General features: G+C 44.3%; 1 protein-coding gene across 1 annotated transcript; it reads right to left on the reverse strand.

Annotated features, from left to right (window-relative positions):
- Positions 1–6,282: 6,282 nt before the first annotated feature.
- Positions 6,283–12,314, reverse strand: TCF19 (transcription factor 19). Its single transcript, XM_039357144.1, has 3 exons — positions 11,946–12,314; positions 8,906–9,542; positions 6,283–7,214 (listed from the first exon to the last, which is right to left on the reverse strand). Exons 1-3 carry the CDS (start codon positions 12,217–12,219, stop codon positions 6,980–6,982), a joined length of 1,146 nt encoding a protein of 381 aa, XP_039213078.1. The 5' UTR covers positions 12,220–12,314; the 3' UTR covers positions 6,283–6,979.
- Between the last annotated feature and the right edge of the window lie 1,726 nt (positions 12,315–14,040).

Below are 14,040 nucleotides of genomic sequence, written 5' to 3' on the forward strand. Positions count from 1 at the left end.
TACAAAATTTCTTTGATGGGTGACCTGTGTCCAAGCATTCTTGTGTCCAAATGTGTGCGATCTAACCAAAAAGCTTACTGAAATCTTTTGGTTTGGTTCTTTGTCCACCCGAGATGGAGAGCCCTTAGTTGTGTCCCCAGAAACATTCCCCTTTTTGACTTTGACTGCCATTGCAGTCATCAAAATATCAGATTCCAGATGCTGCCTTTTTCTCCTGAGTACACACAAGATGCTGGATATGCATCTTCTCCCTCTCTGAAAATCCACACTCTTAGAGACACAAGAACGCATGGTATGAGATATATTTTGAGCAGGATATTTTTTCAAGGGCCAGATGTCACGTTTTTCCTCCCTGCCCTGCTACAAATTCAAAAGCAGGCCAATACATCAAAGGAAAAAAAAACCAAACATGGAAAAGGAAGCTAGCTCTAAATATTGAAAGTCATAACCCGTTCCTCATTTCTTTCGTAACGTACTATTGTATCTGGCATGGGAGAAGAATGTTGGTGGCAGTATTATTTTAATCATAACTTCATAATGATTTAACTTTGTATTTGATTTTCCTAATTTGTTCAATTGTTTGCATGACATAAGAGGCCTCTATTAAAAAAATCTTGACTGATTTAACATAAGCATGAAAGTGTTTTTTTTTAAATCAGGAGTATCTTTGTATCAAGAAAGTTGCACTGGCCACAATTAAACCAAGCAAATACCCCTTTTCTTTGTTTTCCTGGCCTGTGGATTACTTCACACATCATACTAGTTCAAATGGTCTAGTTTGCACACACCAATGCATGCTATGGATCAGTGTTGCAAAATCAGGACACCAGGGGTTACTCAAACCATAGCTTGTGGCCAATATCACTCCGTACATAAAAAGTGCTGTCCATAAACATCAGGCACGCTGGCTGAGGAATTCTGGGAGTTGAAGTCCACAAGTCATAAAAGGGCCCAAGTTTGAAGACCCGATAAACATGATTGACCTCAATGTTTATCCACATCTCTCTGAATCCAGGTGCCTATTATTTGGGGATGGAGGAATGCAGTGTGCATACCATTTACAGTTTTGTATTCAGGTAGTCCTCAAATTACAACAGTTCATTTAGTGACTGTTCAAAGTCACAACAGCACTGGAAAAGTGTGGCTTATGACTGTGTATCACACTTATGACTGTTACATCAGCCTCATGGTCACGTGATCAAAATTCAGGTGCTTGTCAACTGACTCAATTATGATGGTTGCGCTTACGTGGGTTATGGGATCACCTCTGGCGACCTTCCGGCAAGCAAAGTCAATGGGGAAGCCAGATTCACTTAGCAACCATATTACTAACTCAACACCTGCAGTGATTCACTTAACAACTGCAGCAAAAAAGGTTGTAAAATGGGGCAAAACTCACTTGACAACTGCTCTGCTTAGCGACAGAAATTTTGGGCTCAATTGTGGTCATAAGTCAAGGACTACTTGTTAATGACAAAACGTCATTAATTCCTACTCCATGCTTTCTAATCAATTGCCCATAAGGGGATTCTCCTGATCTCCTGGTTGCAACTTTTATTTGAATACCGGCAACTTACCAAGTCATTTTGCAGAGAGACCACTCTTGGGATGAGTCTTAGCATTAACACTCTTTATTTGGCATGTGCATACGGTATATCTAAGTGCAGTAGAAGCCCCAGGGGTTGTGTTTGTCCACAACCACCTCCATGGAAAATAGATGAGCCAAGAATGACTAGCCCAAAGTCACCCAGCAAGCTGTAGTTACATAGTTACATTTTTTTTTGCGCTTATTGGCATAATTGCTTTCCAATTAATCAGATCGAGAACTTCATTTATTATTCAGTTTCTGGGCTAGTTTTTTTTTCTTGAAATTATTGGTTGATATTTTTTTCTGGAAGTGAAGAGGAACTTTATATGTCCTTTGACACCTGAAGTAGTAAAAGAGGGAGGGAGGGAAGGAAGGAACAGGAAGAAAGCAGTTAACATAAGAGCCGAGGTGGCGCAGCAGTTAGAGTGCAGTACTGCAGGCCACTTTAGCTGACTGTGTTCAGCAGGTCAGCGGTTCAAATCTCACCGGCTCAAAGTTGACTCAGCATTCCATCCTTCCGGGTAGGTAAAATGAGGACCCAGATTGTTGGGGGCAATGTAAATATATATATACATTGCTTACTGGTGTACACCGCTTAGAGAGTGCTTGCACTTAAAGCGGTATATAATAAATAAATAAATAAATATGATAATGACTGGATTGGGCTCAGCATACTGTGTGAATTGTTCAACTCTACTCAAAGCTTCATGTTATCTTAGCTTCCTCCTTAAGTTTCTAGATCACTTCCAATTATATTTCTGCAATTTTGCCATTAGCATCCCAAATGCTACCGATGCACGGGGTTTTCTCTGCCAGTCCCTCCGAGGAGTTCAGGGGCACAAAACTCTGTGAAACTCTTTCCAGGAAATCCCAGCTTTGGTATTTGTGGATTTCAATTCCCAGCCTTCTCAGCAATGCCCATGCTGGCTGAGGCATTATGGCAACAGTTTTTTTTTATTAAATAATTACACCCATGTGCCATGCCCCCTTCCCCCCAATGTACATGTGGTGAATCCAGATGACTTACAAAATTAAAACAAGGTTGGGGAACAGTTGTTTAGGATAGGAAGATGCTGAACAAGCCCTGAATGTAATCCAGTGGGATAAAATGACATGTTGGTTGAAAAAAATGGGAAGTAACAAAAATTAAACCGAGTTGTATAAAAGATAGACTATCTAGATGGGGAACTAGAACTCTCTTTGCTGCAATATCTTTCAGGCAGATTTTTTTAAAATTATTATTATTATAACATTGGGATATTTGAGTGAGTATCTCTGCAGAATTTCTGCCGTATATGCTGGACGCCTCCACTCAAGGTTTACCATTGCTTAAATAATACAGGCAGTTCTTGACTTATGGCCTCAGTCAAGCTCAAAATTTCCCTTGTTAAACAAGACAGTCGTTAGGTGAGTTGTGCCTCATTTTATGATCTTTTTTTGCCACAATTGTTTAGTGAATCGCTGCAGTTCTTAAGTGAATCATGCAACCATTAAGCAAATCTGACTTAGCCCTATTGACTATTTATCAAGTCAGCTACGACTTAAGAAATGGTGATTCACATGACACACACATATACACACACACCGGGGACAGTATGACTGTCAAAAATGCACGCCTGTTGGTGTGCACGCAAAGTTTTGATCATGTGACAAGGATGCTGCAACTATGGCAAGTGTGAAAAATGGTAACGAGTCACTTTGAACGTAATGAATGTTACTTTGAGGATTACCTGTACTGTATTGAGCAAAAGACACCCATGAGGCCATTTCATATCAAAAAGGAAGCTAGAAAGGAACAGGAGGACAACACTAAAAAAAAAAAACCCTCACTCCACCTTTTAAAGTTCTCACAAGGGACTTGTAATGCAGGATCCAAGCTGGGTCGGTAACCAGGACCAGAGGTTTTAGTCTTCTGGGTTTTCGGGTTATCAGAATGTGGGCTTTGGGTTGTTTTATGCCAGGGGTGTGGAACCTTGGCTCTTTTATGACTGGTGGACTTCAACTCCCAGAATTCCTGAGCCAGCTATGCTGAGGGGAAAAGGAGGTTTCCAAGCTGAGCCATGCTGGCTCAGGAATTCTGGGAGTTGAAGTCCACGCGTCATAAAAGAGCCAAGGTTCCACACCCGTTCTATGTATAGTAATTCACATTCTGGTAGAGAGAAGTTCCCTGAGGATGGGCTCCAGCATGACTCCGAAAGCTTGGAAGATTAAACCTGTGGTCCCAGTGACCGACCAAGAGTAGAATCCTGCAACCTTACCCTGAGGCACAAATACAGGTAGTCCTCGACTTACAACGGTTCACTTAGTGACCATTCAAAGTTATGGCCCTGAAAAAAGCGACTTAGGACCCTTTTTCACACTTATGACAGTTGCAGCATATGATTAGAATTCAGATGCTTGGCAACTGACTCATATTTATGACGGTTGCAGTGTCCTGGGATCATGTGATCCTCTTTTGCGACCTTCTGACAAGCAAAGTCAATGAGGAAGCCAGATTCACTTAACAGCTGTGTGACTCACTTAACAAGTGCAGTGATTCAGTTAACAAATGTGGCAAGAAAAGGTTGCAAAATGGGGCAAAATTCACTTAACAAATGTCCCAGCAACATAAATTTAGGGCTCATAAGTCGAGGACTACCTGTATTTGTGAAGTTGGTAGTATCTGAGATCACAGCGAGAATGTTGAGCATTCTTTCAACAAGTGAAAACCGTAATTACGCTGCCATAAGACTGTTTTCAAGGAAAAACAATTAGTTTGAACACCTCTAGTCTTATCCCATTTATGCAACCACTAAGTTTGTAGTTTAGGTTTATTTCAATGCTAAGATAAGATCAAGCCTGTTGCAAGATGAGAAATATTGTTACAGGAAAAGGATATCCTTCCTTCCTTCCTTCCCCCTTAAAAAGGCAAAAACAAGCTTGCCAAATGCACAAGAATAAAAATTTAATGCCTCTTTTTTCCTAAATTACGGAAGTCTTTGGTTGAGTTTCTTGTTTGCTTCTGTGGCAGCAATTTCCCTGTAAACCTACAGGAGTAGCTTATTTTTCATTTTGGCATATTAAAAAGCGGGTTTCCCAGATTGAGTCACTGGAGGCGGCAAATGCGAGCAAATGCGCTGCACAGAAGTCTGATAGTGAAGCCAAGATGAACAGAAACGGGATTGAAATTAAGAATCGCCTTTCCTTTTTTAACTGCAAAGTGCTTTGGTTGACACATCTTGAGAAAACAAAGCAGCCACTGGGGCAGAACTTATGGTTTACAGCAAATATCCTTTTTCGAGAGGGGTTCAGCTTTTGATCTCCTGTTGTGTCTTTTGCTAGCAGAAGCCTTACAATGTATGTGAACAGATTCCCCCGGAGATGGAGCCCACTTCTAGCCCTTTCCCCAGGTTGAAGATTCTTCATTCTGTGGCTTGACCAGTCCCGTCTTCCCTCCTAAGCTGGAAGATACGGTTCGTTCCAGATGTGTAGCCGAGAGAGGCTGGGATCTGCTGTTCAACATCTAGACAAGCACAGATTCCCCGTCGTTTGGCATTGATCTATAGCTTAAGTACCACAGTTGAATGAGGATTTCCCTTTTCCAAGGGGAAAAGGTACCTCCCCACTTTTCAGTCAAGTGAAGTGCCTATGTAGCTGGGATGCCTTGTGCATACACATCTGCACACATCTTATGGCTAGATTTAAGAAATGGTTTCCATTTCTATGCTAGAAATTGCAGCTGCTGAGCATTCTCGAGAAAGATTAAAACCAGCAACTCGCCTCCTTTATCACATGCAAAAAACCCTTAGAGAAACGAAAAACACACCACACTGCCCAATAAAACTTATGGGAGCATAAGCTTTTGCAGCCATTTTGGCTAGACGAGGAGCTGCAGTATTGTTTGATCCGGGAAAGGAATATGAATTGGGTCTTCCTTGAAAACCACCAGACTCGCCGCTTGCTTTTTATTTTACAGAATAGCTTCGCTCTGTCTGCAAATAGACACTCAATGTACACTGTGGAGAATGCTGCAGGAACCTTCTGAGACCAACAAAGCAACACGTTTGCCTTCAAGATGCTGCAAGACTGGTGCTTTTCAAACTAGGCAGCTTTTAAGATGTGCGGACTTCAATTCCCAGAATTCCTCAGCCAGCCAGTCCGCATATGCTGGCTGGGGAATTCTGGGAATTGAAGTCCGCACATCTGAAAGCTGCCAAGGTTGAGAAATAACTGTACCAGGCTGCTTCTTTTAATGCATAAGAGGAGCCAAGTTAAATCAGAAGGAGCACTCAGTTATGTGTCTGCCTTATTAGCGTATAAAGTGCAAGGAGCTTATTTAAAAAGTCAAAAAGCAATTGCTAAAAGAATAAGATCCTCCCCTTTCTTTCCCCACTAGTCTCAGGCGAGAACAGAGGGTGAAAAGTGAGAATGGAAAACCTTTCCTTCCTTGTTGCTTCCTTGTGTAACATTCAAGCAGACACCCGTCGCTTTAAATATGGACAAAGCAGATGGTGAACGCTACCAGCCCCAGCCTCATCAATTCGAACAAAAGCCTGTTCATTTCTCTGGAATTTAGAACTCTTTTTTCTTCTTTTCATTTACTTCTTCACCTTTTAACTCCATGTTTGCTTCTCCATCTGCCATTCCTCCCACCCCCCACCCCCCACCCCACCCCACCCCCCACCCCACCCCACCCCCGCCAAAGGCTTGAGAAAGAGCAGCAGGTGTCCCTCTTTCAAGGCATCTCCTATTCTTGGAAAATTGTCCCATGCGTGAACTTGAAGAGCCTCAAATCTGGAGGTGCAATTCTTGGAACGGCCTTCCCAAGTTTGCTTTTTCTGTGTTTTCTCCCTGCTGTGAGGCACTGATGGCGATCAGACCATTTGGTGTGGATCCAAAAGCTGGTGCCAATCTGACTTTGGCCTGTTTGGCTGTTTTATGAATTTGTTACCCAAGTCAACTGGCGTATGGATTGTTCTTCCCTGAACATCTTCTGCAGGGCTGGAAGGATCAAACGACTTCAGGAGTGACGCCTCTGCACCAAGAGTCCATTGCCTTGTTCTCCAGGCTCTTGTGGACCTTCTCCAGATGATCACCAGGTAGCAGTTTGACAGCATGATACATTCCCACAAAGGCTAGCGTGGCACGTTCTCAGCACGGCAATGATTTCCCAAGAAACGGGGATGACGACGTGTCCAACGTTGCTCGCCCCATTCTGTCTAAGGGAAGGGGGTATTCCTTTCTACATAGCCACAGCTCACCCTATTCAATCTCTGCTTCCTTATCTTTGAAGGAAGGCTTACCCTGTGCAAATTTTCAGTAGTCTACATGCATCCATCAGGGATCTTATTTTTTAAAAAAAATCTTCTTGGTCACTGATGGGACCCGTTTTCTGTGGAGAATTTTCTGGCATTATGAACGGCAGGCAACACACCGAAAATCCGCCTCTTTCACCACGCTGTAACTGCAACCCACACAGGCCACGTGGTACCAGGCGTCGCAGCCATCGCACTGGACCCACTCCACCATCTCATCCTGGGGAAGGCGGCACCGGGGAGCCGCACACGGCTCCAGGGCAGACAGTGACTGGGAGAAAACTTGGCCAGCGCTTCCCAAAGGATTCTTCCGAGGCCGGCCACGACGCTTTCTGGAAAGAACCAAAACAGAGATAACACATTTGTAACATGTCATAATCGCCCAAGCTCATTTCCTGAAATAGTGTCACACCTGCCCCAACTTAGATCTTTAGGAAAGAGAGACCCTCGACTCCATTTGGTTGAAGTGATAGGTTCTTTTACTAAAGACAAATGATTGCAGCGAAAGTAAGGGTAGATCTGAGTATGCCTGTGCAACATTTTACAATTTTCCCCTTTCCCTGGCCTCCCCCCTTGACCAGTTCAACAGTGTCCAATAACATCCAGGTTTGATGTTTTGGGAACTGCTTTGAAGCTGGACTCTTCTTGAAATAGTTCCCAGGATAGGTGTCCTTGACAGCTGGTTTATTCCAGTTTGACACTTCTGGTTCCTGTCAGCTTGTTTCCCTCCCCCCTTTCATTCATCTTCTCTGCAGCCCAAGCTTCCCCAAATTCCTTCCCTCTCCCCTTTCAGTTTACAGCAGGATGCCAATGAAGCAAAGCGAAGCAACTGAAGATGGCAGACCTGACAAATAGTCAAGATCATGTCAGAATTGTCCATTTAAAAACAAACATCTCCCAAATCTTCTGTCAGGCCCTGTAGCAAAGCCTAACACTGATTCCAAGCACAATTCCCAGAGTTTTCTTTAGCGAGATTTATTTTTTTTAAAAAAAGAATAGGACGGGTTTACAAGAATTCCAACAAATGAAGTGTTTTCCATTTAGAACTAATTTATTCTCATGTGTATTAGGGACAAGGTGTTTTTGTTTTGTATTTTTAAAGTTTGCTTCAAGTCACCTTTCTATGCCTGGGACAGGCTTTTTTCCCCACTGAAAACAAGAGAAGGTTGCATTAACAAAACAATCGCCTAAATCTTTTATGAGTCTGAGAACCAGCCATTCCATCTTCTATTATTCAATTTGCTGTACTAAATTGTATTGTCTAAATTCCATTCAAGAGAGAATATAGAGTTCACATTTCCAGACTCAAGTATGAGAGGAAAGAAGGGAAGGAGAGGTTAGAGTCGCAAAACTGGAGAAGATGCAGGAAAGGGCAATCAAGATAAATAAACAGGGTATTGCTGTAGGTTTCCTACAAGGAAAGATTAATGTGTTAGGCCTTTCTCTCACTGGAAGCTACTTCAGAGCCAGCCAATGCAAGACCTTTGTCACTAAGCACCTAATAAATATATGAAATAAATGGTGATAATCACTTATTAGACCATTATATTATTCCTCTAAGACAGGGGTCTTCAAACTTGGCCCTTTTATGACTGATGGACTTCAATTCCCAGAATTCCTCAGCCAGGCACGCACACCTGCCGCTCACTTAAATGGAGCGCTCACCCGCTCGCCAGCAGCTCGTGCAAGTGAGGATGCAAGTGTGCAAGCCGGCCATTTCTGCGGCCTGGTTGCAAACCCCTCACGGCCCACAGGTTGGGGACCCCTGCTACACACCAAAGGCATACAGAATGCTGTTTACCTCCCCATCAAAATGGTAACTTATTTATCTACTTGCATTTGTATGCTTTTGGACTGCTAGGTGAGCAGGAACTGGGGCTCCCCCCTTGCACGGAGCTTGGGTCTTGAACCCGGGCTGTCAACTCGCCAGCTGACAAGCTCAGGGTCTTTAACCGCTGAGCCATCGCACCCCCCCCTTAAGAGAAATAATGTTGCATATATCATAGGCCTTAAAAGGACTCACCCACTTGGTGTGATATGAAGTTTTGGTTCGACATCTTCCTGGGTCGTTTTGCTCCCTTCCTGCGTTCTTTGCTGGAGCCTCAAATTGCTACTCTGGCAACACCGGTAAGTCCCCAAGCGCTGCTCCTTGTCTGGGGGTGGCTGCTCTTCTTCCAGACGGGCGATTTCATCCTCTAGTTCAGGAAGCACCGTGTGAACTGACTTTCGGCGATTGCGGGATGGTTTCGGCTGGGCAGGAGGATCCCTGCACTGGCTCCGGCTCAAAGAGAAAGTAAAGGGCTGGGGCTTCAGCTTGCTAAGGCTGCCGATGGAGCTGAGGATGAGGGTGGCTTTAGGACGGCAAGAGAGGGAGGTGGGCGAATGACGGGACAGGGGCCGGATGCGATGGTTGTCGGAAGGCAAGACGGGCCGGAAACCGGAGGAGGAAGCCCAGGGGGCTTTGGGTTCGGTGATAGCTGCAAAGTCTTGCGGCCGGACACGGACTTTCTGGAAGAGGAAATAAAACTCGGAGTCGCCGTGCGGCGGCGGCAAGACGCAACCCTCGGCCACCGGGCTGGGATGGCCGAAAGTCAGAAGGTCCCCATCGTTCAGATCCACCCGCTGGCCGTGGGACATGCGGAGGGCATTGATGTATGTACCTGAAAGGAGGAAAAGGGTTACAAGTAGTCTAGTCCTCAACTTACGATCGGCCGCTAAGCGTTTGAAGTCACCACAGACTCCCAAAATGTACTTAGGACCCAGGTTTGAAGTTCTGATAGGCAGTTCTCCGCACCCCATGATCACATATTGGGCACATTGACGGCCATTTGCAGCATCCCAGTCACATGAACCTGATTTTATGTTGTTTTTTTGTCAGAAACTAGCATTTACTTCCAGCTTCTGGCAAAAAATACCCACAGCAGACGATGGGTTCGCTTAACAACTTTGGCATTCACTTAAGAACTGCTGCTGCTGCTGCAAAAAAAGAAAAGTTGTAAAATCAGGTCAATCTTATGATGACTAGCTTTAAGGACAGGTATGACTTACAACCATAATTCTGAGTTCAATTATGGTGGTAATAATAATAATAATAATAATAATAATAATAATAATAATATTAATAATAATGATGTTAGAAGGGATCTTAGAGGTCATCTAAACTTCCAGTGTTGGAGCATTCACCGCTTCTGGAGGCAGGTTGTTCCACTGGTTAATTGTTCTAACTGTCAGGAAGTTTCTCCTTAGTTCTAGGTTGCTTCTCTCTTTGGTTAGTTTTCATCCGTTGCTTCTTGTCCTGCCTTCAGGCGCTTTGGAGAATAGCTTGACTCCCTCTTCTTTGTGACCACCCCCTGAGATATTGAAACACTATCATATCACCCTTAGTCAAGGTTTAAATGTACTTAAATGCTGGTTAGCCAAACTATTATCTTTTTCAAATGGGCTTATATGTGCAAAACATATGAAGGGAAATTGTTCTTCACCTAGGATACATAACTGATTTATGTCAGGAAGGGGCAACTGGCCACACAAGGCCCTCACCACTGCACAACTTTGTAGCCAGTAGTCTTCCCCTCAGGCTCTGAGTGTGTATGGGCCAGTATTAGTTAGACACACTAATTTGTGGAATTCTTTGCAATCATCCCATTTAGCAGAAGCAGACAACGATAAAAGATGATGGACATTTAGAAAAGTGTTTTGTCATAAGTACCTGTAGCCACTTAATACACAAGTTTACAATGAGGCATTTTTTAAAATATTGCACATGTGCAGGACCAAGTCAGGTTCTCACGCATTGCAAAATACCAAGAGAGAAGCAGAGAAGTGAAAAAAGAAGTGTTTTTTTCTAAGTGTGAGTTACAGGTGGTCGTTGACTTACAACAGTTCATTTAGTGATTGTTCGAAGTTACAACTTATGATCCTTTTCACACTTATGGCCATTGCAGCATTTCCATGGTCAAGTGATCAAAATTTAGATGCTTTACAACAGATTCGTGTTTATGACGGCTGCAGTGTCCCGGTGTCATGTGATCACACCTTTTGTGACTTTCTGACAAGCAAAGTCAATGGAAAAGTCAGATTCACTTAACAACCGTGTTACTGAGCAACTAAAGCGATTCACTTAGCAACTGTGGCAAAAAAGTCATAAAATGGGACAAAACAACTGTCTCACATAGCAATAGAAATTTTGGGCTCAATTATGGTCATACATAATTGTATTGTAGTTTGTTTCAGATCTGGCCTTTTGGAATGCATGTTTCTCCTTCAGAAATGAACTTGATTTTTCAAGTATAAGGTTGACGCCCCTTATATAAATATTACCTGTACTAATCTAAGCAATTATTCAACTTCTGAGTTGTGGATTTTGTTCTGAAGCTCTCAAAATAAATGAACAGATAAAAGCAATTCTTCTTAATTCTCAAAAATCCAAATGTGCTCAAATTCAATACATTTAGGAAGAAGTGTCTGAACTCTTTGGTGCATTGGCTAAGGCACCAGGCTAGAAACCAAGAGACTGTGAGTTGGATCAATCACTCTCTCAGCCCAACCCATCTGACAGGAAAATGTGTTGGCCACCTTCAGCTATTTATAAAAATAACAAAGGTGGGATGTAAATAAACAATTAGGCCAGAATTTAGCAGCATAATACAGGTAGTCCTCGACTTACGACAATTGAGCCCAAAATTTATGTTGCTAAGCAAGACATTTGTTAAGTTAGTTTTGCCCCATTATTACAACTTTGCTTGCCACAGTTGTTAAATGAATCACTAGAGTTGTTAAGTTAATAACATGGTTGTTAAGTAAAACTGGCTTCCCCATTGACTTTGCTTGTCAGAAGGTTGCAAAAAGTGATCACATGACCCTGGCACACTGCAACCAACATAAACACGTCAGTTGCCAAGTGTCTGAATTTTGATCACATGGCCACAGGGATGCTGTAACGGAAGTAAATGCAAAAAAAAAAAATCCCGGTCAGAATCACTTTTTTCAGTGATGATGTAACTGAAAAGGTCCCTAAATGAACTGTTGTAAGTCGAGGACTACTTGTATTCACAAGAACTCACCATAACTGCTACAGTCCACCAGGCCCACTCGCCATTCCCCTGCCATGCTGTCAGCATCCCGTTCTGCATGTATCTCTGCATGGACCCGGGAGATCAAGGCTGGATTTTGCTCCGACACCAGAATGACATCACAAACTTCAGCTCGGCGACCCAGACGATAAATGCAGCTGGGCTTGGCAGGTCGAAAAGTGTAGAGATCCCGGTTTGGCAAATCCCCAGAAGAGGCCGGGCCCATTCGGAGTAACTGGAAGCAGGGCAGAGCTTCAGAAAGCATGGCTAGATCTCCCTCACTCCAAAGACAATGTTAGTGTCAGGTGACAAGCAGGTCTGGCAAGGTTCAGTCACTCCACCAAATGCCAGCAAGTTGACTTTCACCTATGGCAGCAGCAAACTTTTTAATGGAAAAAAAAAGCAATACCAAGTGCAAGAGAATAGGGTCAATTGCAAGCTGAGATTGCTACAAAAATTGGCTGAATGCCCCAAACCACAGCTTGTGCGATGACAGGTTCATCTCTACCTGAAAAGGGGGGGGGGGCAGACAGGGGTGCTTCCATCAGCACACAGCTTCCTAGATTAATCCTGACTGATTTAACTGCAAAGAAAAAAAAACAAGGCTTCCTCAGTCAGGCAACCTGTTTCATCTCATCATGACACTCATTGGTTGATTATCAGTTGCAAGACCCCCTTCAGACATTTAAGGACAATTTCCTCAAGAGCAATTTTTTGAGGACACTGACTCCCAACCCGCATTGCGGGAGCAAACACCCGCTTCTGCAAATTGTCATTGCTTTTTTTTTTTTTTAAACTCTGCCGTGAGTGCAGGAAGGTTCCAGACTTCCAACTGCAGGACAATAAATAAATCACGACCCTTAGAACTACTGGAAGTTCCCGAGTTGGCGGAAATCAGGATGCAGATCTCGATGGACAGGCTCGAAACCGGCTCGACTTTCTCAGCAGACCGGGATCTTCAAGTGAATTCGGGTTTTATATCAGCGGCCAAGTTACAGGTTTTTTGTCAGTCTCTACGGTTTTCCCGACAGCGAAGCCGACGATGACCGCCCTTCCTTGCAAGCAATTCTGGAACATCCACGCCCCGCTCTACCAGGTAACGCAGTTCCAGAACCCGGGCATTCGCCGTAGCAACAATATCTTGGGGGGGAGGGTTCTTGAACCGCCGTCTCCTTGGCGACGTCTCGAATTACCTAGGAATGCTCTTCTGGAATCTTGTCTGCTCGAATCTCGTCCAGGCGTCGGGGGCGGCGAGTTGAGAGTTTCTCCGCTGGCGGCTCCTTGCAATGCCGCTCCCCGGGCTCCGAGCGGCGCGCGCTGCCCTCTAATTGGCCCAGCTGAAGCGAGCGGAAGGAGGAACGACAGTAGCCTCCGATCCCTATTGGCCGCTCGCAGCGAAAGCCCGCTTTCCCGTTGGCTGGGAAGGCTCGAGGGCGGTCGGCGAGCATAAGCGCGCGCGAGGCCGACCCGGGCTGGGGCGGAGGAAGGCCCTGATTGGTGGGAGCGTCAGGGTGGGCTTGGGCGTCGTGGCGGGTTCGGCCGGCGGAAGGCGATTGGGTGGTGGAAGGGGGAGGGCGGGTCCTTGAGGGGCAGGAGGAGCGATAGCTATTGGCGGGATGGGCCTCTTTGGCCCCGCCTTCCGAACTTTGCTTTCTAGATAAAGTTGCCAAGTGCTGGTAATGCTTGACTTACAACAGTTCGTTTAGTGACGGTTCAAAGTTGCAAAAGCACTGAAAAAAACGATTTAGGATCATTTTTCACACATATGCAGCATCCCCATGGTCATGTAATCAAAATTCAGCTGCTTGGCAACTAGTTTATATTCATGATCGTTGCTGGGTCCCAGGGTCATGTGATCACTTAACAACTGGGTTACTAACTTAACAACTGCAGCAATTCACTTAACAACTGAAAGGTAGTGAAATGGAGGCAAAACCCACTTAACAAATGTCTCTCTTAGCAACATAAATTTTGGGCTCAATTGTGGTCGTTAAGTTGAGGACTATCCTCAAAAGATGGGCAGGAAGTGACATGGCATGGGAATTTGCAAGAAGGGTTCCTTGTTTGAAGAGCTGAATGTGGCACC

Source organism: Crotalus tigris, unplaced genomic scaffold (genome assembly GCF_016545835.1).
Source record: "Crotalus tigris isolate CLP2741 ecotype Arizona unplaced genomic scaffold, ASM1654583v1 scf7180000018867.1602434, whole genome shotgun sequence".
Lineage (NCBI taxonomy): Eukaryota > Metazoa > Chordata > Lepidosauria > Squamata > Viperidae > Crotalus > Crotalus tigris.

Excerpts from the sequence above, each read along its gene's own strand:
- TCF19 (XM_039357144.1), bottom strand. The coding sequence starts at position 12,219 with ATGCTTTCTGAAGCTCTGCCCTGCTTCCAGTTACTCCGAATGGGCCCG. Across the intron at positions 9,543-11,945 it reads GGTGGACTGTAGCAGTTATG|GTACATACATCAATGCCCTC; the intron begins GTGAGTTCTTGT and ends TCCTCCTTTCAG. Across the intron at positions 7,215-8,905 it reads CTTCATATCACACCAAGTGG|AAAGCGTCGTGGCCGGCCTC; the intron begins GTGAGTCCTTTT and ends GGTTCTTTCCAG.